This window comes from Scomber scombrus, chromosome 6, assembly GCF_963691925.1.
Source record: "Scomber scombrus chromosome 6, fScoSco1.1, whole genome shotgun sequence".
NCBI lineage: Eukaryota > Metazoa > Chordata > Actinopteri > Scombriformes > Scombridae > Scomber > Scomber scombrus.
In genome coordinates, this window is record NC_084975.1 from 16,591,679 (window position 1) to 16,615,054 (window position 23,376).

The 23,376-nt window shown below is 39.7% G+C and overlaps 2 protein-coding genes across 4 annotated transcripts; both read left to right on the plus strand.

Annotated features, from left to right (window-relative positions):
- Positions 1 to 870: 870 nt before the first annotated feature.
- On the plus strand, positions 871 to 17,566 carry fam107b (family with sequence similarity 107 member B). 3 transcript variants are annotated; one of them, XM_062421143.1, is made up of 4 exons: positions 871 to 1,046; positions 13,562 to 13,733; positions 16,337 to 16,493; positions 16,575 to 17,566. In XM_062421143.1, the coding sequence occupies exons 2-4, from the start codon at positions 13,606 to 13,608 to the stop codon at positions 16,692 to 16,694; spliced, it is 405 nt and encodes a 134-aa protein (XP_062277127.1). In that variant the 5' UTR covers positions 871 to 1,046; positions 13,562 to 13,605; the 3' UTR covers positions 16,695 to 17,566. The 3 variants fall into 3 exon arrangements, with proteins under 3 accessions (XP_062277127.1, XP_062277125.1, XP_062277126.1); XM_062421141.1 differs by lacking the exon at positions 871 to 1,046 and adding an exon at positions 12,422 to 12,575; XM_062421142.1 differs by lacking the exon at positions 871 to 1,046 and adding an exon at positions 12,422 to 12,575 and having other exon boundaries at positions 13,595 to 13,733.
- A 2,073-nt stretch (positions 17,567 to 19,639) lies between these two features.
- LOC133981858 (glycine cleavage system H protein, mitochondrial-like) lies at positions 19,640 to 22,979 on the plus strand. The gene is made up of 5 exons (XM_062420718.1): positions 19,640 to 19,799; positions 20,025 to 20,107; positions 20,193 to 20,256; positions 21,232 to 21,363; positions 22,420 to 22,979. The coding sequence occupies exons 1-5, from the start codon at positions 19,649 to 19,651 to the stop codon at positions 22,515 to 22,517; spliced, it is 528 nt and encodes a 175-aa protein (XP_062276702.1). The 5' UTR covers positions 19,640 to 19,648; the 3' UTR covers positions 22,518 to 22,979.
- The last annotated feature ends 397 nt before the right edge of the window (positions 22,980 to 23,376 follow it).

Here is a 23,376-nt window from a genome sequence, read left to right on the forward strand (position 1 = left end):
ACATTGACATGATATAGCCAAGATGTAGGGGCGAACATAATAGCAAACAGTGAAAGTGCAGACATTGACCAACATTAGCATTCATTTGGAGTTGTATTTGTGCCCACCCGACAACAATATTGCTGTTTGGTCTCAACCAACCCCTGAGGGAAATAGCTGGCTCTTTAGCTACTTAATGCCCCACTATGTTCACCAGCTAGTTGCTAATTGTGTCTGCCCCTTAAGTGCAGGGGAGGCAGAGATGGCTAAGTTTGGCTGCTTTGGTTTCAGGGCCCTGGTATTGTGCATGCTGACTCACTATCGCACTATCATGCTTTTACTGGGACACTTGAATATGAATGGAGCCCTCGTTTATGTTATTTTAACACCTGGGCTTTTCCTGAAAATGTTTGCTGTGGAAGTCCTATCTGTTTCCAGACAACAACTGCCTGCTGCTGCGTGAAATGTATGTCAATGAGTTAATGTTAAAATATAATTCACTTATTGCAGGTACAAACATATCAAATAGCGTTAATCATATTGTAATATCACATATAAACATGTAAATTACAATTGTCTTAATATATTACTTATAAACGTTAATGTTACTTATAAACATTAAGCATAGTATAAGTCTGTTTTAAAATGAATAAACCTGATGCCTCGTAAGCAAGTATGATATTTTACAATCTCGTGGTTTGTGCGCGTGTGTTTGTGGGTGCGTGCGTGCGCGCGCTCAATCCACCCCGCCCTGAGCTCGAGGAGTCCCCACTCATCCACTTCAGAGAGCAGATGAAGAAAAAGGAGGGGAGGAGGAGGAGGAGCCCCTCTGCGTGACGTCAGGCCATCCCTCCCACCCAGTCACATTTACATTTTCTATGGGTTCTGACTGAGTGCATGTGTACGCGCCGGAGCTATTGAACAGTTTCCAAAAGCGGCGGTAGGGCAGAGACACACCTCAACCAGAAGAAGTGGTCTGGAGACGCACTGATGTGGCCTGAACCACTTTGTCCTTCTAAATATTAAACAACTTCAGTTGGACAAGTCGCGTCGGGGTCGACTTTGAGGTAAGTGTACATGTGTATGTATGTGTGTGTGTGTGTGTGTGTGTGTGTGTGTCTGGAGCTCGTGCGTTTTTCGTGAGCTTGTTTCATGAGCGCACTAACAAAAGCGGCGCATTTTAACTGTCTGCCATCGTCGACAGAAGCAGCAGGGGTTTGGGTTGATTTAAAAATTCGGAAAGTGACGAGGAAAAGAAAGACCGAGGAGAGAGAGAATGAGATTGCAAAACACAAACTCTTGTTTCATTGTCTCCTTTTGTTGCAGCGCATGACTGTAGCCGACGGGACAGTGAAGAACAAACACGTTGAGGTGCTGTACAGCATGTACAGACTACAGTTTCATTCACTTTGGAACATACTGACACTATTGATGGCATGTGATACTTTGTACTTTGGAAGAGTAATAGAAGAAGAAAAATATTTGTGTTATTTTTCTCTAAACTGTCTGAGTAGGCTACTTTACAGACGGGGACTTCACATGTCATGCTCATATTGAACATAACAGCTGGCAATATATATAGCCTAACATCATACTAACATACTTTAAACTAAGTCTTGTTTAAAATGTAAATAAGGTCTAGTGTATTAAATAGCCCAGAAGTATTTGTCTCAACGGTCTGTTCAACATGAGACTTACAATATGTGTTCCTATAATAGCCTTCAAATGAGGCCTTTTTGTGAGACAAACAGCCTAAGAAGGTGCTATAGATGAGCTGTAGCTGAATTTATCATATGTGTGTGTGTAATAGCTCAGAAGTGACTACTGCCTCCTGTGTCAAAGCACATGGCTTCAGTCAGAGCTGACACACTGGCCTGTGTGCTGTCATCAGGCAGATAGACCAACTGTCATGTGAAGATGGGCACATAGTGTTATTTTTTATGATGTGGCAACAGGTTTAGTGAGTATCAAACTAAGTGGGGGTTTTCTGTCAAGAAGCCTTGCTGTCAAACTTTAACAAGACGTTATGCAAACAGGGCCATACCCAACTTTAAGTGTGTGTTTGCTGGGTGGAGGCAGAATAGCAGCCTGGCAAATACACATGGGCAGTTTTAAACATGTATGGTAGTTTACCTCTGGGTCATCAGATGTGTTTTTGGGAGAGGAGAAGTGACATAAGCAGGTGGTATGAATATACTCTTTAGGTGCAGAGCTTGCGAGAGTACGGGTGCATATGTGTGTGTATGCGCAGGGAGGGGAAAGTTCTTGCACATGTGTTAGTCATTTGGAGGGGAGTTTGCTAAACGATTTACATCTGTTTTCTGATCTTTGAACCCCCTCCTTCTTTCTCTCTCTCGCTCACTCCTGTTTCTCTAACTCTGTCTCTCTTGCTGTCTTCTGTTTCCCGTAAGAACTGATGCTGTCACCGTGTGTGTGTGTGTGTGTGTGTGTGTGTGTGTGTGTGTGTATGTGTGTGTGTTACAACTGGAATGCTCTCTGCTCCATTATTATTATACTCCGAGGGATTTAAATATGTGAATGAAATGTCTTAGTTTCCATTCTATAATGGCATGTGTCCATTTGTGGTTCTGGTGTGTTTCTCAGCTGTATCATTATAGACTGTGAGTCCATGTCAAGGACTCAACCTGACCTCAAGAAAATCAAGGTATGTGGGTCAGGAATGGGTGTGAGGCTGTGTGTGTGTCCAGGAGGGGTAACTGGCAACCGCATGTGTTGACAGTATTATCTCTAACAGTCTTGCTGGTCTGTCTGTGGGCACAACATCTTCATTACTCAGCAGAATGCACTGATCCTTAAGACCTACTCCGCACAAGACTGTGTGTTCCTATGTGAGACTTTCATGATCAGGCTCAGACGTCTTGTTCATCAGCAGTGAAATACTTCCTTATAGCTCATATTTTCAGGTCTTTCACCCCCTAAAGACTCATGTAAACACAGGGTGAGTTTTCAGTGAGTTTTGGAGAGGGAAGTACTCAATGTTTTACCAAACACATCTCCACTCTGCTCAATTCCAGTCTGTTAGGAGGCTTTATTCATGTAATCTTTTGCTCCCATTTCAGTGATCCAACTATGAGCATGGGGCTTGCTGTCACTGAAACCTGAGTATAGTTACCAACATCTGAACATTTTGGGAAACATTTTTTTCTTTCTAAAACCTTTTTTTCATTTAACAAAACTTGGCAAACTTCTCAAAAAATGTTTTCCTAACACAAGTAGCCATACAAGATCTTTGCAGAATAAAATGGTGTAAAATCATCATGGTTATGACTCAAATCAAGAAATATCTGATCAAAGAACACGTTAACAAAACCCGGGGTTCCTTGCAGTGTGGCAGCACCTGAAACAAAGGCTGTTGTTGCTAACATAATAAATACACGTTCATGAAATAAGATATGAACCTTCAGGGGGAAAGAGCAGAGATGCCATTTCACACAGCAAATGCTATATATTTATTAAGTGAGGCAAATTTTAGACGGTTATCTGCTATTTAAATTCATCATGAGACAAGATAGTTTAGGATTCTGATGGTTAACCACCTTGGTGAAACTATTTCCTGACAGGAAACGCTGAAGACTTGATAACACATTTGATTTTTACTATTGGTTGGTACTTGACCTTTTCTCTACACCCAATGCTACACATTTGAGTTGGTGTTACAGGTCTTTATGATAGTGGTCCTTTTGTGTTTATGTGGCTGTTACTTATCAGATGTAGCTAACATGGTTGAGTGCATTCATTCCTAAACAAACAGCAAATGCAGCAAATCTGTGTTTTTGTTTATCTGTTTTTCAAAACTGTTTTGAGCAGCTGTTTGGTCTTTATCGTCTGTTTTTGTCAGTTGTTCTTAAACAGATGATCGAGGCCTTATTGTCCCTCCCCATGTAGGCTGAATGAAATATGTTGATGCAATGCAAATATAAAGCATGCAATCACAGAATCCTACAGCAGGACAAAGGATCTGTTTACATTGCTGTGGTTTTGTTGCCATGGTTTTCGATTATGACATTATGACGCCACGATTCAGGTATTGAGTTTCCTGATAGAGAGCTGGTGTGGGATGGATGAGGGGGGTTGTAGTTCATATGGGAGTCAGACATGTAGAGGCTTGACTGTTGTTTGAGTTTGTTCAGGACTTGATGTTGATATGCTCATAAAAAAAGATAAGATAAACATGCAGAGCCAAGAATAAAACTGACACACATGCACACAAACCTACAGAGACTCTGCTGCTCAAAGAACCCCATTGATTTTCCTGATGTTATGCAGGAGCCTCCGTCACAATAAAGCACCATTACCGTGCTGGCCACTTTGTGTAGTCTTGGAGAATGGGTACCACACGCGCATACACAGGCATGCATGCATGCATGCACACAGACTCTAAACGCCTTCCTCCTTATGGCTTGTTAGGTTGAAGTATAGAGAGATTGGGAGTCTGAGCTGCACGAATTGGATTAAGCTCTTTGTAAGTCAGTATCAAGATATATGATCCTGTCTTATTACAAACACAATCAGGAAAATACAACCACAGAAGGACAGAGCCACTTCTTTCTGTTGCAGCCTGAAGCGAACTGGGTTTTCAGATTAGCAGCACTTGCTTTGGAAAGTTTCACCAGACAATGAAACGACATGATTGCCTACTGTCCCAACTAAAAATATGCAAGTACATACCGTACAGTTTGTGCCATGTCAAGCATATAGCATAAAATCATAGAGAACAAAGACTCTTCATTTGGCCTGTTTTTGAACACCTGGTTACTTTGTTATCCTTGTGTGTGTATTTTTGTGTGTGTGTGCTCTACTCATTCCTGTGTGTCTATCTGCCTAACTGTAGATTGTCTGGTTGCCCAAGGTAACAGTTGTTATTGGGTTTTCTCTACTAGCATGTAAACAAAGGAGAACCTCCCAAATCCTCCCCAGTGTGCCCCCCAGCCAATGAGATTTAAGCTCCCAGCTGGGCTTAGCCAGTAGACGGTGAGGAGGGGCGTGACTCTACTCAATAAGGGGAAAAGCAGCAGAAAAGCACAAAGCTTTGAATCTGGAACTGGAGCAGACAGCAGAGCCATAACAAAGACTCTTCCTTTATGAACAAACGGTACTTTACACCGCTGAGCCAGACTAAACGGCTGCAGCTTTTTTACTATAAGGCATTTATACCATAAAAAAAGAAAGACATTGGAGCTTAATTTTAAGGGTGATATGTGCAATATATGTGTTTACATCTCAGTGAGGAAGAGCCACATGAAACATACATGTGCACTGTCTATAATTTGTCCTTTTAGGGTGTGCTCCTATAGCAAATCAGTTTGGATTGTGTGCATGTGTTAAGTGTACCCTCAGTCTGCTTCAGCCCACCTGTTCTCAACTGGTCCATGCATATACATTCAGGACCATGTGTCCGTGTCAGCTGTGAGAGAGTATAGACCAGCCTTTTGTATTTGACTGACAGGTGTGTACCCACCCTTGCCAATTATTCAGGACATGTGTTCAGAATTTGGTCTGAGTAAGCACTTTGATTTTAACCTTTTATAGAAAAGTGCACATAGCGTGCGCCCTCATGTCTTTGTCACTCAAAGATGTCTGTGTTCGAATATATGTTTAGATCCCCAGCTGTGTGTGTGTGTGTGTGTGTGTGTGTGTGTGTGTGTGTGTGTGTGTGTGTGTGTGTGTGTGTGTGTGTGTGTGTGTGTGTGTGTGTGTGTGTGTGTGTGTGTGTGTGTGTGTGTGTGTGTGTGTGTGTGTGTGTGTGTGTGTGTGTGTGTGTGTGCCTGAAGCGATAATCACTTTGCAGGTTCATCACATTCCCTCAGCGTGACTCAAAGTGGTGTCTATGCCTTTTCAATCCATCCCATTCATTCTGTAATCTGCCTCACCCCGGGGGCTCACAATGCTTGTGGATAGGACTGTGCAGGAGCCACCGCTTGAAATAACTTCAAACCGTGCTGAACACAAACTTGCAGGCGTGTTTCAGTTCAGAGAGTGGGATCAGAGCTAAACATGATTAATTTGTGATATCAGAGTAACATCAGCTTAACAATGAAAAGCTTCTGTTACTCTTCTCATCCCAAAGACAGCCTGTTCATCTTATTACGCTGAGCTATGTTCAACTGACAGATCTGGATGCTTGTTTATATTGAAATCAAATCTTAAAAGCCAGATATGGATGTGATCGACTTGCATTATAATCAGACAAGACCAAATACAGCCACTGTGGTTATCCAAGAGCTCCAAGACATGGGGGGAGATGGAAAGTAAGACAGAATGAAAAACTACAGCCATAAGAGCTTATTATTTTCAAGCCAAAATAACAAATAAAACCCATAAAATCTTTTCTACATGTGATGAATGTGTTGCTTTTCTTAAAAACAGAGAACAAGACTTTACGGAACATATATATGAGAAGTAGAATTGATGAGGTTCCACTTTTTGGTCCGTTATGAGTCCAAATTGCAGTGTCCGGCATACACTGGCCTTTGTCTGATGAGTCTGTATAAACTTCCATTTTTCAATTCCTCAACATCAGGTGATATTTAATTTCTTGAGTGCATAGCATGCTTTTTGTGATTTCCTGTTTGTTTGTTTTTTATACTGTTATGACAGTGAATGTAAGTAAAATGCTCCCTTTAGGTCAAAATGGACTTAGAGCCTGCTCTGAACTCTTAATGTTACCTCTAATTCTTCATCATGATGATGTCCGATTGTTCGTGCAAGCCCACAAAGGGCTATCGGTTCTGTAGCCTTTGTTACTAAGATTGCTCCATGTGTTGTTTGTGTTGTTGCTTATTTTGGATCGGTTTCAGATTTGAGAAGTTTCCATTTTGAGTAAAGGACTAGAAAAAGAGTGAAATCCTACAACTGTTTGTTTACGTAGCCTCCGGACCTACCCGAAGTCGGCTGAGACAAAGCTTCCAGAAGCTGGCCAATCAGAACAGGGTGGGCCTGGATAAAGGGCTGTAAATCATGCAAATATATTACAGTAGGAGTATTAGCCACAATATAAATATAGACATGGAAATTTGCATGATACATCTCCTAACTTCATACAGACATTTGGAGAAGCTGACTGACAGAAGGTGATTGTTGTTGCAAGTGAGGACAAAGATAATAGATGTTTTTACAGAAAGCACTGGATGGCCAGAGAGATGAAAACTATATACAAGTTAGAAGGAGAGAATAACACTGTAATTTCGATGGTTTTGTATGAAGTATTACTCCTTGTTGGCAGGCGTAGTGATGATATTGGGTGTTTACTTTTCACCATGACAGTCTATAGAGCTGTAATTAATGATCTCAAGTTTTTCAAAGTGTTTACGTGTACACTGTGTAACTGAAGCCTAACAGCTCCTTCCTCCCTCACATGAGATATACAAAGTGTGACATTATCCTTTGCTTCATTGGGTGTTGCTGCATGGGTGCGCATCTGTGTTTTTATGAACCCTAAAATGGTGATTGTAAATTCCCACACTCCAGCGTCTCCCTAGTGACATCATCGTACGGTGGGTGTTTTCAGAGGTCAGTACATGATGAGGCCCCAGAATTCCCCTGCTCCTCTTCTACTCTGACCCCCACTCCAACGCAGGAAATACAAAACAGATATCAACCCCCAAACTCTTCAGCACATTTTTGAGGAGCCATTTTCTCTCGTGCTCTCTCTTTCTCATCCCATAATTCAGTATGCTGTAGCCAATCGCCATGAATGTTTGGCGTCTTTATAATCTAAATACACTTCAATATGTTTTGATAATCTCTCCAAAATCAAGATTCGACACTCATCCTCCCATCTTCTACTATTAGTCATTATAAAGTTTGCAATGGCAAGAGTGGGAGTGGAACTTCGCATTTCTGTTTTGTATAAACAGAAACATGCTGGTGCTCCGGTGTATGTCATGGTGTGCATGTTCTGTCCTATCTTATTTGCTGCTCAGTGTGCACTGGCAGGCCAGTTTTTCCTGATGGGAGCTCAAGTGTCATTTATACACACACATTGTTTTGCTTACAGATGCACATAGAGTGCTAGACTGCAAACAAATACTGTGAGTATGCAAGCTGTTTTTGTGGTTTTTGTCTTTTTCTTTTTGGTCTTTGCTGACTTTGAATGTGTTTGTGTTGAGGAGTGACAGGACAATATGCAATTCCATTGTTTGAATGTACGCTCTGGAAATGTGCACATGTACGTCACTCCGTCTCCCACCGTGATTTATGTGTCGTCATGGGGGAGGCTTGTAAATGAGCATGTGCACACCGGGCCTGTACGGGAAATGAGCTCATTGTCACTACTGGGCCCCCAAGTGTCTATTTCTCCCTCACTGTTTCTGTCACTCTCACTTTCTCTTTCACACACACACACACACACACCCTGGCCCCCCTTCCCCCATCCCCCTACAGCTGTCAGTTAAAAGCCCATCTATCTGTGTGTTTTAATTAGGGCCTCTCCTGTTTATGGCTGAATGGCCGCTTCATTAACCGAAAGGCTTGGAGACACGTACTCGGATCTGTCCAGCTTGTAAGGGTGTGTGTATGTGAGAGGGAGAGAGAGAAAATGGGGTGTGGGGGTTGCTTTAGGGGTATTGATGACGCAATTTCCCCTGAGGGGTGGACCTCCCATCTGTGAGTGGAATAGACAGGATCAGGCCAAAAAAGAGAGATAAGGGAGGGTGAACAAGAGGTTGTATATGGGACATGGAGGGGATATTGGAGCAAGAGAATGGTTGGTAAATTAAGCTTCAAGAAAATGTGAAGTCATTTTCTTCAATCCATCATGAAATTATACAGAGTCTGATTTTTCTTTGCATATGTACACATCTCTAATCAGAATATCACACCTTTTGTTAAGCTAAGTCTTTCCAAAACTGCAAACTGAAAATACACAAAAGCCTAAATCAATTTCATATCTATATTTATGGGATTGTTTTTAAGACGCTTATTAACCATTAAGAGCCATCAAGAAGTAAAAATAAAAATGACTGATGTCAGCTCTTTTAAAAGTCATGAAACGGTCATTTTTTTCATGTTAGATGACTCTATGATCAGCGTATCTCAAAACCGGATGGTGAAAAGCTGATTAATCCTTTTTTTTTGTATATCTGACCCCTGTGCACATTTCTGCTGGATCCTGTGCAAAACAAATCCTGGCTCCTTGATGACAGTTCATAGACCAACCCCACCCTGTGCAAAGCTCTGGCTAGCCTGTGCTGTTCATGTCTGTATCCTGGAGGAGGACAGGGAGGTCACATGGTGAAGCAGTCCACCAGCTGCTCACTTTGCCGTCATTTCTCTTTCCAGGTTACAGCAGGAAGACGGCCACTGTTGACTCTTGAATAACAGAAACATGTCATTAATCAACTTTTGGTTCTCTTTTCTGACCCTTTTTGCTCTGATCCCAAGATGAAGTTATCAACCTCTCTCTGTCTTCTATCTCTTAAATGTCACTAACAATTCATCCTTTGTCTTTGTCTTTCTTTCTTGTAGTATTCACAGGATTGTTTGTTTGCTTCCCATCAGTGAAACAAAAAAGAAAGTACTGATAATGGCCAATTTAGCCTCTCTTCCCAATCTCTCTTCATTTGTTTTTCGTCCCATCTGTGCTTTTTTTCTCAAGGGTTAAACCAGGAATTTTTTTATAGGTGGACATACACATTTATTTGTGTTTTTAAGGATTTAATTTAGTTGTTATTGAAAGTCTCATTAGCGTTGCCCATCGGAGGCCTTGAGGAACCGCTAAGTTGGCATGAGCTATTTCCTGTTTTGAGTGCTGTGTCACTAAATGAGGTATGGGTGATGGCAGGTCTCCATGACGACTGGGGGGAAATGACAGTCGAGGAGGAAATTGAGAAATGAGTTTGCATTTTGAATGCAAGCCTGTATGCTTGTTTGCTCTTAATTAGCAGAACTGGGCGTAGTGATGCAATCATTTGGCACAGTGCAGGCACTCTTGTCCAGGATCAGTCATCCTATCAGTGCTAATGCAACTGGCCACCATGAGTATACTTTCACACATTTCACACACACATTTCACACATACATGCATGAACTAGTGTAAACATGTTTACTGAAAACATGCATTCAGCTACTTTCTCTTTTTCTCAAAAACTGCCACACAGACATTTTCTTTTCACTTTGATACAACGGGAAAAAAAGTCACTGTGAGCATGATATGAGAGCTACATTATTATTGAAAACGTATGTGTGCAGTTTCAACCTCTGCATGCTTGTAACTCTTACTGCATTACTTGATTCATTGGATATTTCCTGTAGCTGTAGTTGTCACATTTTTGAACCAGCTATTACAAAAATGTGACAACTCACTGTATGTTAAATCAGTCATACGTAGGTCATGAGGATGACAAAGAAAGAGTGAAGTAAACACAGGAAAGCCGCCTTTGGCCAACTTCCTTTACTTTTTTCCTAGACTCTCATCTGACCCAGTTTTCCTTTGTTTTTCCTCTGTTTTCACCAACTTTCCTCTCCTTTTTATGCCTGAATGCGTAGACATTATAAATCCTCTAAATATTGAGTCCTTTCTCCTAGCCACATCTCAGAGACCTAGGTCTTTTTGAGGCTCATTACATGTTTGTTTGTGTGTGTCTGTGTGTGTGTACGTACGTGCGTGTGTTGTCTATGCTTTTAGGGTGTGTTTCCAAAACCAATAAACACAGTGTTTTTAATGGGATTCCTTGAACAGCAGGAAGTGTCTTCACAAACACGTTATATGGTTATCTACACACTGATAGGCTTGGAAGGGTGCTTACATGGTCCGCCTTTCAACACAGAAGTGCTGAAAATGAACCTTAAATACCTGCAGAAGGGAGAAGAAAGAGGATCTTGTGTTTTGCAACCATGAATTAAATTACATTAACGTAACAAGTTAACATAAACGTCAACTTGGTTATCCATATTGTTCTTTAGGTGTTGGACTTTAACTGATAGTAAAACATGTTATCTATATACTGTATACTGTATTCTAACCAGAAGGGACATTCAATAAAACATGTAACACTACCAGTGATAAGGCAGAATTGAAGCAGGGCTCCAATTTGAGGTTGTAGGGCTCTTTTGAACTCCCTATGTCACTTCCCCTCTCCCTTGGGGCACAGAGGAAGTAGGAGCAGATGTGTTGAGCTAACGGACACTTTGACAACACTGCCAGTCTTTAAGTTCCTCTACCCCCTACTACCGGAATTAACAAAAAACACCTTTGATGTACACAGCACGTGTGTGCTCACACATAGCTGCTGATTAGAGACACAAGCTGTTCTGCCCACCTCTGCTGTCTCACATGCTCAAACTCACCCCGACTGTGTCACAAATCGTACTGTGACTGGTATGTTCCTATCAACATACAGACATCATAAATAACATTATGTAGTAAATGCAATTACTAGTCTTTTTTTTAAAATAAAAAATATTTTAGAGATGGATTGATAAACTGTAATAAACACATTGTTTTCTTGTTTTCATAAGTCCTTAACCTTGTGTTATTTAGAACAATTATTTTATATACATAGGTTTAAAGATTTTTTTTCTGGCCAAATGAGAAAAAATGCAAATTTTAAAAGGTTACTAATCTGATATTAGAAGGGATTACACACCACTATAACCATTTAACCAAGTGGAAAAAGCAGTATTTTCATTTGTCAACATATTCCATTATATCCATCAAGCATTTTTATTATGTGGCATCTTTCTGGCTTTGTTCTGCGGTGAAAATAGCCACAATCTAGGTTTACTTTAGGCTTCATTGTTACATAACGGAGATGGTTTAGTTTCTATGGTGCAAGAATATCGACCTCTAGTGGTGTCTTCAGCTAATTACATCAATACTTTGCATGCATGTATGTTTTGATTTTAAGGACACACTCCCCCCACCTATGGACTCCAGCACATGCACTGTCCTTGGTACAACTGATGTGATTGGCCCGCTGAAGTTTGCTGTCTTTTTTCATTCTGTCCTTATCAGTCACAGGCAGGAGAAAGTCGTATCTAAGCAGCGCCTTAAAAATCACTGTTTCTGGAGGCATTTGAGAATGCAATTGTGTACAAACCTGAGTCATTCCTCAGCCTACAGCAAGGGACATGCACATGGTGGTGTTATGTATTATCAAAGTAAACACACTCTGCTTAATTTGTAGTTTACTATCATACTCATTTACTACTATTTTAAATTTCTGACTGAGAATGTTCATTCATGCATTCATTAAACAAGCATGGATCAAACACATCCAATAATAAGGGAATTTTGCCTGTAAATTGTTCCTCATCCAGAGATTTACTTTGAAAGTGAGTGGGAGGGGAAAAGGTGAGGGAGGGAGCAGAGAGTGAATGTGTGTGTGTGATAGAGAGAGAGAGAGAGAGAGACAGAGAGAGAGTGAGAGTGCAGCTATAAAACAGACTTTGAACTCCAACCAGCTCAGTAGCAGACAGCTGTGCAGGACAAAGCACCTCTCCCGTGTGAGGCTCTGCAACATACTGATAAACAGGACAGTGACCTTTTAATAGCTTTTCCTGGAAAAAAAGATTTCAAACCAAAATAGCGGAGATGGCGACAATGTTCAGATATCCCGTCTTTCCTCATCTGCAGGGTGAGTTAAACCAACATCAAATTTTTGGGCATTTTTAACATTATATAAAAAGTGCTTCGCTGTTTTTAGTCTTATATGAGCCATATATGTTTATATTATATATACTTTTTAAAAGATTTTTTTTCTTTTATTTCAGGTGGTTAGACCTTTATTTTTTATCTGCTCATGTGTTTATTTAAACAGCCATCAATTTAAATGTAATTGCGAATGTTTCATTGAGAAAAGCAGACTGGGAAACAGAAGCACTGAGCTGCCAGAAAACACCCTTCACTGTAGTATTATTGCATATTATTGCATGAACACTGCGATAAGCTTGAGGTATCAGTCTTACTTGTTGTGAATCCCAGTTATTTCTTTGCTTTTTAATGGCTTGATAGATAATCTTTGTGTCAGGAGAAAAATAATTACCATACATGTATTAGTTATTTTTTCTAATTGTGGAAAAATACTGTATGTAACGCTTGTGAAATACAGAATACTTTGTTTTGTTTTGTTTTGTTTTTGAGGTCACGGACTACAGTGGATTGAAGTGAACATTTAGGTTGCATTATTATCAGTAACTAATACTTCCCATAACCATATGACTAAGAGATCTCTAAGTGTGGTTATGTGCTGTCCTGATTCATGTCCTCATTGTTTTGCATTTGATTTTTACATCATCTGGTGGGAATGAAATGTTCTTCTTTGCGTAGCGTGGGAACAATTATGTAATACCAGCACCCCTCCAGAGTCCCTTGCTCACTATAGAGACCATTCAAAAACTTTGAGCATATGCTAGAGGATTAAGCAGATGCTCATATTAGGGTTTGAAAGGAGCACTATTTTCAAGAAATAAAATGTCCCTCAAAAATGTTGTACCTTTGCAACACATTTTGATTTCTGCCACCACAGAGAGAGATATGTGTCTTTTGTTTTGTTGCATCCAGGCTCACATTGCACTATAGTGGTTAAATTAAGATCTTCTTTATTTGTTTGTGTCTTTTTAGATCCGTGTGACCCTGGTCTGTCTGTGTCACCAGGGAGAAGTGTCATGGCGGAGCCAGACTATCTGGAGGGTGACTGTGATGAGCTCATCAAACCCAAGAAGCTGATCAACCCAGTCAAGAACTCCCGTAACCATCAGGACCTGCACCGAGAGCTGCTCATGAACCAGAAGAGGTTTGTTATTGATGTCTTATCAGTTTCCGCATAAACACACCTGCTTAATACACAGATAACGTTTAAGGAAGAGATTCTGATTTCTAATTAGCTATCTGACAATGTATCACGCTTTATGGCACATAAACAATAAAAGATCAAAATAGTAACTTGTGACGTTTCTTCAGGTGCGGCACGTGATTGTAAAGTATATAATGCTTTATTTATTTACTTGTTGGTAAAACCTGTTGTTGTGTGTGGCAATATCTATCAAGTCTGCCTGAGTTCAAAACATGTCAGACAGGGAAAAGCAGTGCAGACAGCAGTCTCGAGGTCCAGGCTAATTTGGTTTTACGTCTTCTGATGGAGAATGAGTTAATACAGTAGTCCTACTACTTTTTTGTAATTGGCCTGACAGTATCCGTGCAGACGTGGCCAACGTTTCTGCAGCGTGTCACTTTAGTTGACTTCAGTGGTATTATATAAAACCTTGGGTGCATTAGTGTGTCAAACATTGGTTATGTAAAGGTCACACACATATACTGTACAGGATGAATCTGGTCTGACTGATGATATTAACACTACATCATAAATCAGGATTTGGTCTGTGTGAGCGTCCGTGGAGCAGTGTCTGTGTACATGCATGCACACTGGGGTTTGTGATCACCCTTTTTGACACTATATGTTTGTATTTTCTCTCACCAAATGGAGCACCATCAGCTCTATTTCCAAGCTATTAATAGCTACGTAAACACACATGCTGCTGACAGCTGTTACATCACAGCAGTGATGCGCTGCCTTAAACAGGTCGAACAGTGAGGTCCTTTTGTACTAATGGAAGCTTGACATTAATGAATGATGGGAACCAGCATAGGCAAGAAATGTAATAAAAACATTTAGAGAAAAAGTGTTTTGATGTTGCTGTCTCTGTATTATTCCAGAAGCTGCAGCATATTGTTTTTAGTTGTCTAGACAGGGATTCTTATGAGTTTAGTACCAGTAGAAGTCTGTAAGATAAATCTAGTGGGTTTAATGGTGGAATGAACTTGTTTTGATTGGGCCTTTTATTGTGTAGAAAGCTTCCCTGCATAGTGGATTAGTCATGGTGATCAGAGTGGGGAGGGAGGGGGTGGATGGATACATGGATGGATGGATCACTGTGTAAGAGGGAAAAAAATGTGTTATGTAATCAAGATTACAAAACAGTATCTAGCCTTTTTCTGCCTTTGCTACCTTTGCTGTGGTGACTCTGCTGTGCGTGTGCTTACGGAGGAAGAATTTGAGAAATTCAGCCACTGAGACTGGTGAAGCATTTGAGCAGATGGAGGTATTGGTGTGTGGGATTTGAACGCACATTCTTCCTTGTGTGCTAGAGGGGCAGCACTTGTGGGAGGGGTCATGGAAAGGAGGGTCCGTGATTATGTAAACATCGTCCCATTGAGGAGAGGAGGGTGGCGTAAGCATCTTTTACAGCTGTCTTATTGTTTCAAGTGACCTTGACCCCCCCTCCCTTTCTGAGCGGAGCGTTGGAAAACAGCCTGAAACGATCACGTCAATGACCCTCTGCTCTGCCTCGGCTCAAGTGCTTTCATAAGACCCTCGCTATCAGGGAAACCAGGGCATTTAAACTGCAGCAGTGACTTCAGTTTAAGTAATAAATTCCCTCCCACTGCTTCTCAGAAAATTGTGGACTTGGTTATGTAATCTCCAGGATTTAATAATGCATTTCATTAAGGTGTTGTTGTTCTAAACTGCAGTCAGGTAGGCATGCTGTGTTTTCTTTGAAGAGCCTACGCAGATTCAGGCAAAAGTGAAATCACTAACCATGAGGAGAGTTAAGTAATCTGGATCGTAAGGTATTTAAAGGGGACAATAATTTTTTACTTAAATTGAATGGTAACCTCTGTCTTTTTGCTTCCCCTGATTTTGTTTGTACTATATTGTACTTCCTTGATCCTTTGAAAGGATCACTGTTTATTTGGGTTTTTCCTTTTCTAGCTGACTTTAACCCATCGCTGTTAAGTACTCTTTGCATCCTCAGCCCCCCTCCTTCTCTCTCGTAATTTGGAGGAGTTTGGAGTATTACATAACATTAAGTGTTTTGCTCCTTTTAGGAAGACATGCTCACACTGGACCAAGATGTCCCCATCCTCTTTTTTTACTTTTTACTACATAAACCAAGGCAGTTGTGCAACAACCTCTGAGATTTTGCAATGATATATATATGATGTTTGCAGATTGTTAAATGAGCTTTGATGCTGATAATTGTAGGATTGTTTTTTTTTTTGGTACTTTCAAAAAAGAAAAGCCTTACATGGTTTCAATTGCACTTTTATCAAGGTCAACTCCAGTGCTGGCAACCATCTCGTACACAGATTGGAAAATGTGGAACAATCTGTGATTGGCTCAAAATCTAAATTTTCCTGAACATGATTGACATGTTTAATCCAGAACATTTTAGTCAGCATGCGTGTCAAACTAGAATGAGGTCATGTCATCATCTGTTAACCATAAATGTGAATGTTAGTGTGTCTCCATGTGGGGCTTTGAAGCCTGTGTTGTCAGATGTTGTTCATTAAGTTTTATTTTAGTAACATGTTGTTTCACTGATTAATTCTACACAGGGGTCTGGCTCCTCAGAACAAACCGGAGCTTCAGAAGGTTCTGGAGAAAAGAAAGAGGGAGCAAGTCATCAAGGCTCAGAAGGAGGAGCAGGAGGCCCATAAAAAGAGGAGTGACCTGGAGATAGAGCTCATGAAAAGACAACAGAAACTAGAGCAGGTAAATGATTGATAAAATTCTTGTTGATGCCCTTTTATTACCTCTATAATGTTACATTTTCCAATGTTTGTATTCTTGCAGCTGGAGCTGGAGCAACAGAAAATTGACGAGGAACAGGAGAACACCCCAGAGTTTGTGAAGATGAAGAGCAACCTGCGCAGGACCAAGCAGGAGGCTGACGGAGAGGAACGAACCACCTAAAAACCAGAAGGGGTGTCTGGGTCGGGCTGATTGTGCGCGTGTTTGTGGGCACAGAGACATCAGGAGTGTGTGGACAAGAGAGAATGTGTGTCGTGTCTGTGGTACACAGTGGTGACCTGACCATGGTCCAAGATGAACTTCCTGGCTTTCCCGACATAGCTGTTCCTTCCTGCAGTGAGGAGAGAGACTTTACAGACTAAAGACCCCTCTGTCTGCCTGCCACGGACAGCCAGTAGTCACCCCTGCTCCTCACACCAATCCAGCAGCACACAGCACCCCCTGCAGGAGTGACCTATCACAGACATGTTACATGTTACACGCCTTTCAACAAGGGCAAGCAAGCAAGCTTCCAATGCGCTCTGATGGAGAAACAACCAAACATACACACAGGAGTTTTCATTCCCTCTGTTTTCACTCCTCTCTCCACAGCAAGCTGTCATTTCTCTTTACTGTTATCGGTGTTGTTATCGTTGTTGTTTTTGGGGGTTTTTTGTTCTCATCTTCAGAATCAAATAAGGAAAAGTGGACACTGGATGGACTCTTGAAGCTGTGTAATGTAAAAGCCAAACAAATGTGCTTTTGTTATTTATGTTTGTAGGTTTTAGCCCAGGTATAGGGAAGACACTTTTAGTCGTTTATGTATTTTAGTTTGTTTTTCAGCATAGTTTATGAAGCCAGAACAGGACAAAGGGAGTGTATGGTTGTGTGAAACACTCAAGTTTGCTTTATTTTTATTATTTTTAAAATTCTAAACATGCCATTTCCTCAGCTAATGCAATTTTGAGCAATAGTAGAACTCCCAGGCATGAGAGTGACCTATTCTTTATATATTCTGTTGTTTTGTATTAATAAAAGTGTTACTTAATAAATAATTTAAGTTTTTGTTAGGTTGGTCATTGAGAATAAGTCTTGAGGCCCGATCGGTCCGTGTGTGCTTTAATGAACAAAAGATTTTATTAAAAACTGGGGAGTATAATTGAAAGTTTATACATTCAAGACATCTGTCATAAAAGATTGAATTGAATGTGTAGTTCTATATTTATGGCTCCCAAAACAACTGTGATAAGCTCACTGGAATTTTCTGGCTCCAGTGTTTTGTCTTCATTTACGATGGAGCAAAATGTGCAGACAGAAAATTTAAATGGGTCATTACTTGCAAAACAATTTAACTTATGCAAGTAGCAATCATGCTGGGATAAATTCCAAAATGGTTGTATTATGTGAAAAACTGGGATGTGATTACTTTAGATGTCTTGGTGATTATTTAAGCATCACACAAAATAATATTTTGGGTCAAAACCTCTTTGTGGGTCTTTAAGAATGAATCATTATTGTTCTCATGGGAAGAGGCAGATTTAAAACAACCTAACCCTGATTCCTCCAGATACCAAATCTTCCTTAAAATAAACATCATTTTAACACGTCAGATTTTTTTTTCTCTATTTTGTGTGCTGCTGGACTCTGGAGTTGTTATCCATCAAATAGTCTTTATTTTCTAAATGGAACATGATGCATAAATAATAGCAAAGCAGTAAGCCTGTCAAACAGCCATCATTTTGTTAAGCCCAGTTAATTTAATCTTAAACTAATGTTGATTATGTTTGCCGGATGTCTAGACGCAGAGTAGTGTTTGGAACAGAAACAGGGTCTCTATTAAGCTACAGCTGATTCTCACTGGTGGGTTTACAAATCTGGAAAGTGGCAAATCAAAGATTGTATTTTTTGCGGCAAAACCTAGAATGCAGCAAAGCAAGAGCACACAATATATAATAATGAATTGATAGTATTTCTATTGGAATTGTTGGCAGGACTTTAGGCTTAATGTTGGGTTAAAGGGGCAAAGTCAGAGTAGTGCACTAAAAGCTTGTACTATTTTCATCAATGAAACTATTTTTTTGTTAAATGTAGAGGCACTTACGGGTCTACAGTCACTCAGTTGAAACCAGTAAAAAGTAGGTCAAAGTCTATTGTTAAAAAGAAAACAAGTTTTGGGGTTTTTAAGATACAGTGCAACACCATAGGAGTAAAGAAAGAGCTCAGCAAAATATGTCAAGATGGTTGTAATACACAAAACAATTAAGACATTTAAAAAGAAATTTAAAAATGCGATAAAAATAATACGTTAAGTTATATGTTGTTAGGTTCCTCAATTGTGAAAAGTTAGTGGAAAAACAATGTTAACAGGTGTGCACTTTTTAGTTCAGAGGGGGTGGGGACAGGACAGTTACAGCTAGACCACTACTATGCTTTTGAGGATATATATTTGAGAGTTAAAAATATCCAGTAGATTAAGTCACATTCCTTTTCATTAACAGATAATCATACCTAACACATAACTATCCCTTAAAGGAAAAAGGGTCTCCACTGATGGGCAGGAGGGGTGTCTAAATGGTTTGATGATTTTAACCTAGTTAAACACCAATGGGAGATTTTGGGCTGATGTGTTAAACAGCCCTCTCAAATCATCAAAACACCAAATGAGGGATTATCGTGGAATAAATGGTATTTTATGTTTTCCTTTTGGTTGATTTTGCCACCAACTTGTAATTACTTGTAGTTACTTACCAGTGATCATCTCAGGTTTCTGATGTATTGATTGTATTTTCAACAGTAAATGCATCAGAAAATAGCTTTAAGGATTCGAGGAGGATTCAAGGAATTTTTTGGTTCAGCTTTAAAAACACAAAGACTGAATATAAATTCAGTAAAAAATCTAACAAATGACACATGATGTAACAAATACACCTTTACACTGGGTGGATTCAATAAAAAATCTAAGCAATAAATAAAAATCTAACAAATAATTTATGATAACAGTGTTATGCCTGGGGGGGGGGGGTGTTTTTTGTTATATCACTTTCTTCTTGACCAGTGGATGGCAGTAAAGCGACATTGATGTCTCTAATATCCACGAAGAAGAGGATGACCCACGCTCTCATCAATAAGCGACAAAAATGGCCGCCTGTGGGCTATTCCGCTCGCTGTCTTCCAACTTTTGCACAGTTTTGCCTTTACTTACTCGCTCGGCAACGCTTTCTCCGTTGCAACTGGCAACAGCGCCTTATTTTCGAAGAACATTAGCGTCCTCTTGTCGGGTTTCAGCAGGTATCCCCCCTCCCCGTGAACGTGTTTTAATTATGCATGTTAGCTAAGATTGTCTCATTGGTGGCTGCGGTTAGAGGGTAATATTAGCTTGAGAAAAGGACACTGAGTTGACGACGCAGCTGTATGTTTGTCTCTCTGTTTCAGTGGCAGGGGAATAAAATGTACTTGAAAGTCTTGTATTAGGAGGCTCTTTGTGTTCTGATTCTGTTGTATGTTATCTTGCAGCACTTAAATTCACAGACAAGCATGAATGGATCCGGGTAGAAGACGATGGAGTCGGGACTGTTGGCATCAGCAACTTTGCACAAGTACGTCTCTTAAACCTGCGCAAAAGCACACGCAAAAGAAAATGCGTTTGCTGCTACCTTTGACCTTGCTTTCTGCCACTTGCAGGAAGCTCTGGGAGATGTGGTTTACTGTGGACTGCCAGAGCTGGGGACACAGCTGGCTCAGCAAGGTACTGTGTGAAGTTCAGGATAGTGTGGCTTAAACTCATATTATAGAGCATACGGCTATGGGAGGGGTTTACATTTTTTCAAGTCTGTCTTAAAACAGGGCACCTATATTACACCATCTAACAATGGGGTGAAAAACACAAAATAATGCAATTAAAGGCTAAGTAATTGTACCTAATGTATCCTTTAACTGCATCTTTTATTTGTCATTTGTACCTCATTGTTGTTTGCTGTGGCAGTTTAAACGTCCTTTGGGATTAATAAAGTATATTTCTTATCTATATGAACAATGAAAAGGAGGAAAAAAAGCATTTAGATCTGAAGCCTGTATGAGGACTCAGCAGTCTGAGTTAGTCATATTAGGTGGATATCTGCCACATTTACAGTCTTTATAGCATCAAATTCCCTCTTTATTTTCCTCAGGCAGCGTTTCCCTGTTGAGCTGTGGTGAAAGTATAGTAAGCCAAAAAAGATGGGGCTTTGGCACCAAAAAGATTGTTAAATTAAAAGATGTCATCTTCATTTGCCCATTTTGGATAGCTGAGACTTCATAATAGCTTCAGATAAACTTTTAAATACATTTTTGTAATGAAGGAGGATTGGATTTTGTCACCTATCACTTACATTGTTACGATATTAAGAAGGGATATTAAATGGTTGCTATGATCAGGAGGAATGATCATGACAAGAAAAATCTATTTCCGTTTTCATTTGGGGATCTGACTGTTACAAGCTTTTGTTTCAATTGTGAACTTGTCCTTTTAAGATAATTGTAAGTCTGATCCAAAGCATGTCATTCCCTGGTGATGTGGAGAAAATATTGTATATAAGAATAATAATTTCTTTCTGAAAATCACATCAAGTACCTACCTTAAATAAGGTTAAGACAGCTTAGCAATATTTGCCTTGTTTCTTTGTATTTGTCATGTTTCTGACTTGGGTTTAAAAGCACTTATTTCTACTATCTGCTGCTACAGATGAATTTGGAGCTCTGGAAAGCGTAAAGGCTGCCAGTGAGCTCTATTCCCCTTTGACTGGAGAAGTTGTTGAAGTCAATACACTTCTGGCAGACAAACCTGGTCTGGTCAACAAATCCTGCTACAAAGATGGTAAGCACACACATTAAAATCCATTGTCCTGCCTGCATTGATAATTCAGTTATTTCGAGAAGGCAATGGAAATGGAAAGAAGCAAACAATAAGGTATGTTTATGTGAGAGTTTAAACAGAAGTGAGCTTCCATAGGAATGCTCACCTAATGGCACAGTTCTCCATATTGCATGTTCCTATTCCATTGTAACTTTGAAAATATATATATATATTGAATATATTTTACTAAATCCAAAATATAACTAAATGGATACATTATTTGTCCGCAACTTGCAGCCAAATAACGTGCTCGAAGGGATTTTATATTGGTATACCATGTATATTTAGTTTCCTTCACCTTTTTGTGGTGTTTCAAATCTTAATAGTTCTCAGTAACCGGCTGTATATAAAGGAAACTGCATATGAGCTACATTATTTTTGGGACAGTAGAGGGCAGTAGTGCAACCTAACATAAACAGTCATTGTATAAATCCAAAGTATCAAAAGGATGAAGCTAGTTATGTATAATTAAAGTAATATCATTTAACTTACACAACTTGTTCTTATTTTGTTCTGAAAATTAACCTTTATAGCATTATGTGCTCCAAGTGTGTGTCTTTACATGCATGTCTTAGCCCATACTAGACATCACATGTAGATTACATTACTGCTAATCATTTTCAAAGGCATATCAGTGTTTTACATTTATTCGTTTTTTGTTTTTTTACCTTCCAGAAAGCTGCTGGTTTCCTTTTCATTTCCAAATATGAACATCATCTTATAGATAGATAATCCATCACACTGAACAAAATGTACTTTTGTTGTCAGATTGACATAATCATTGCATGGAGATGCACTGCAGACTTCTCGATTGATTGCCTAACTGAAGCTGGTTTAAAATATCTACAAGTTCATACTATGGTAAAAAAAAAAAAAAAGGAAGCTAGATGCTGCCGGGAATGGGCTTTGGAAAATGGCGTCAGTGATGTAAAAAATCTGACTTGTGGTAAATGGCATAAATGCACAAAAATGTCCTTTGCTCCCAGCTTAATCTGACTTTTAACTTATTCAATATAGGTTGGCTGATGAAGATGACCATTGCCAACCCTGCGGAGCTTGACGCTCTGATGGATGAGGCAGCGTATGAAAGATACATCCGCTCCATTGAGGACTAACCTAATACTTCTTAATAAGTGCTATGCTCCCTCTCTCCTTTTCAAACACTGGCAAGCAAATGCACAAGATGTGTCTGTCAAGTTACTACACTGCACTTTGCATCCACCAGTGGAGCTCCAGAGCTTCACATTGCTGGTCTGTCAGTGTTGTAGAGCTGTGAACGTTAGGAATCCTTTATCTACTGTTAAAGACATGGGACCTGTCAATCTGCATCAACTAAACATCCAATGTTCAGTTCTTATAGCTTCAAGCCCCAAAACATAAGAAAGTGAGACTCAGTCAGTAGAACAGTTTCCCAACATTTCAGTCAAATAGAAACTGTTCTAGGATACTGTTAGACTTTTACAAAATCACTTTGGTCTTTATGGTATTATTAATAATGTTGGTCTATTCTGCATGTATGAAAGTTACACTGTGCTCATGGGACCTGTAGAATAGAAAATAAACATTCTGACACATTGTATTTTCTTTCTCTTTTTTTAATTTCCCAAAGTTTATATTTTATATTATTAATGTAGGCAGTGTCAATATTTCAGTAAAAGTGATGGCATATGATTACTATATTGAACAGGTCGATGCTTGACGCTTTGTCAGGGCATACATAAAATAAATGCTATTTGCATATTTGATCATTTAAATAATTTAAAAATAATATAAAAGTAAACTGCTTCAGACAACCATCCTTTATTATGTCAATTTGACCCTCAAAAACACACATTCCAGCACAAAATTAGAAACCGTTATAAAAATGTATCCAAAAGGGTGTCCCCACAACAAAAATTCAAGACCAGAGTGAAATGTGATAGCGCCTCCCACTCTAAGTCTTTTAATACACACAACAGTGACTAAACCTCAGTT

Excerpts from the sequence above, each read along its gene's own strand:
- fam107b (XM_062421141.1), top strand. The coding sequence starts at position 12,533 with ATGGCGACAATGTTCAGATATCCCGTCTTTCCTCATCTGCAGG. Across the intron at positions 12,576-13,561 it reads CGTCTTTCCTCATCTGCAGG|ATCCGTGTGACCCTGGTCTG; the intron begins GTGAGTTAAACC and ends GTGTCTTTTTAG. Across the intron at positions 13,734-16,336 it reads CTGCTCATGAACCAGAAGAG|GGGTCTGGCTCCTCAGAACA; the intron begins GTTTGTTATTGA and ends AATTCTACACAG.
- LOC133981858 (XM_062420718.1), top strand. The coding sequence starts at position 19,649 with ATGGCCGCCTGTGGGCTATTCCGCTCGCTGTCTTCCAACTTTTGCACA. Across the intron at positions 19,800-20,024 it reads CTCTTGTCGGGTTTCAGCAG|CACTTAAATTCACAGACAAG; the intron begins GTATCCCCCCTC and ends GTTATCTTGCAG. Across the intron at positions 20,257-21,231 it reads GACACAGCTGGCTCAGCAAG|ATGAATTTGGAGCTCTGGAA; the intron begins GTACTGTGTGAA and ends CTGCTGCTACAG.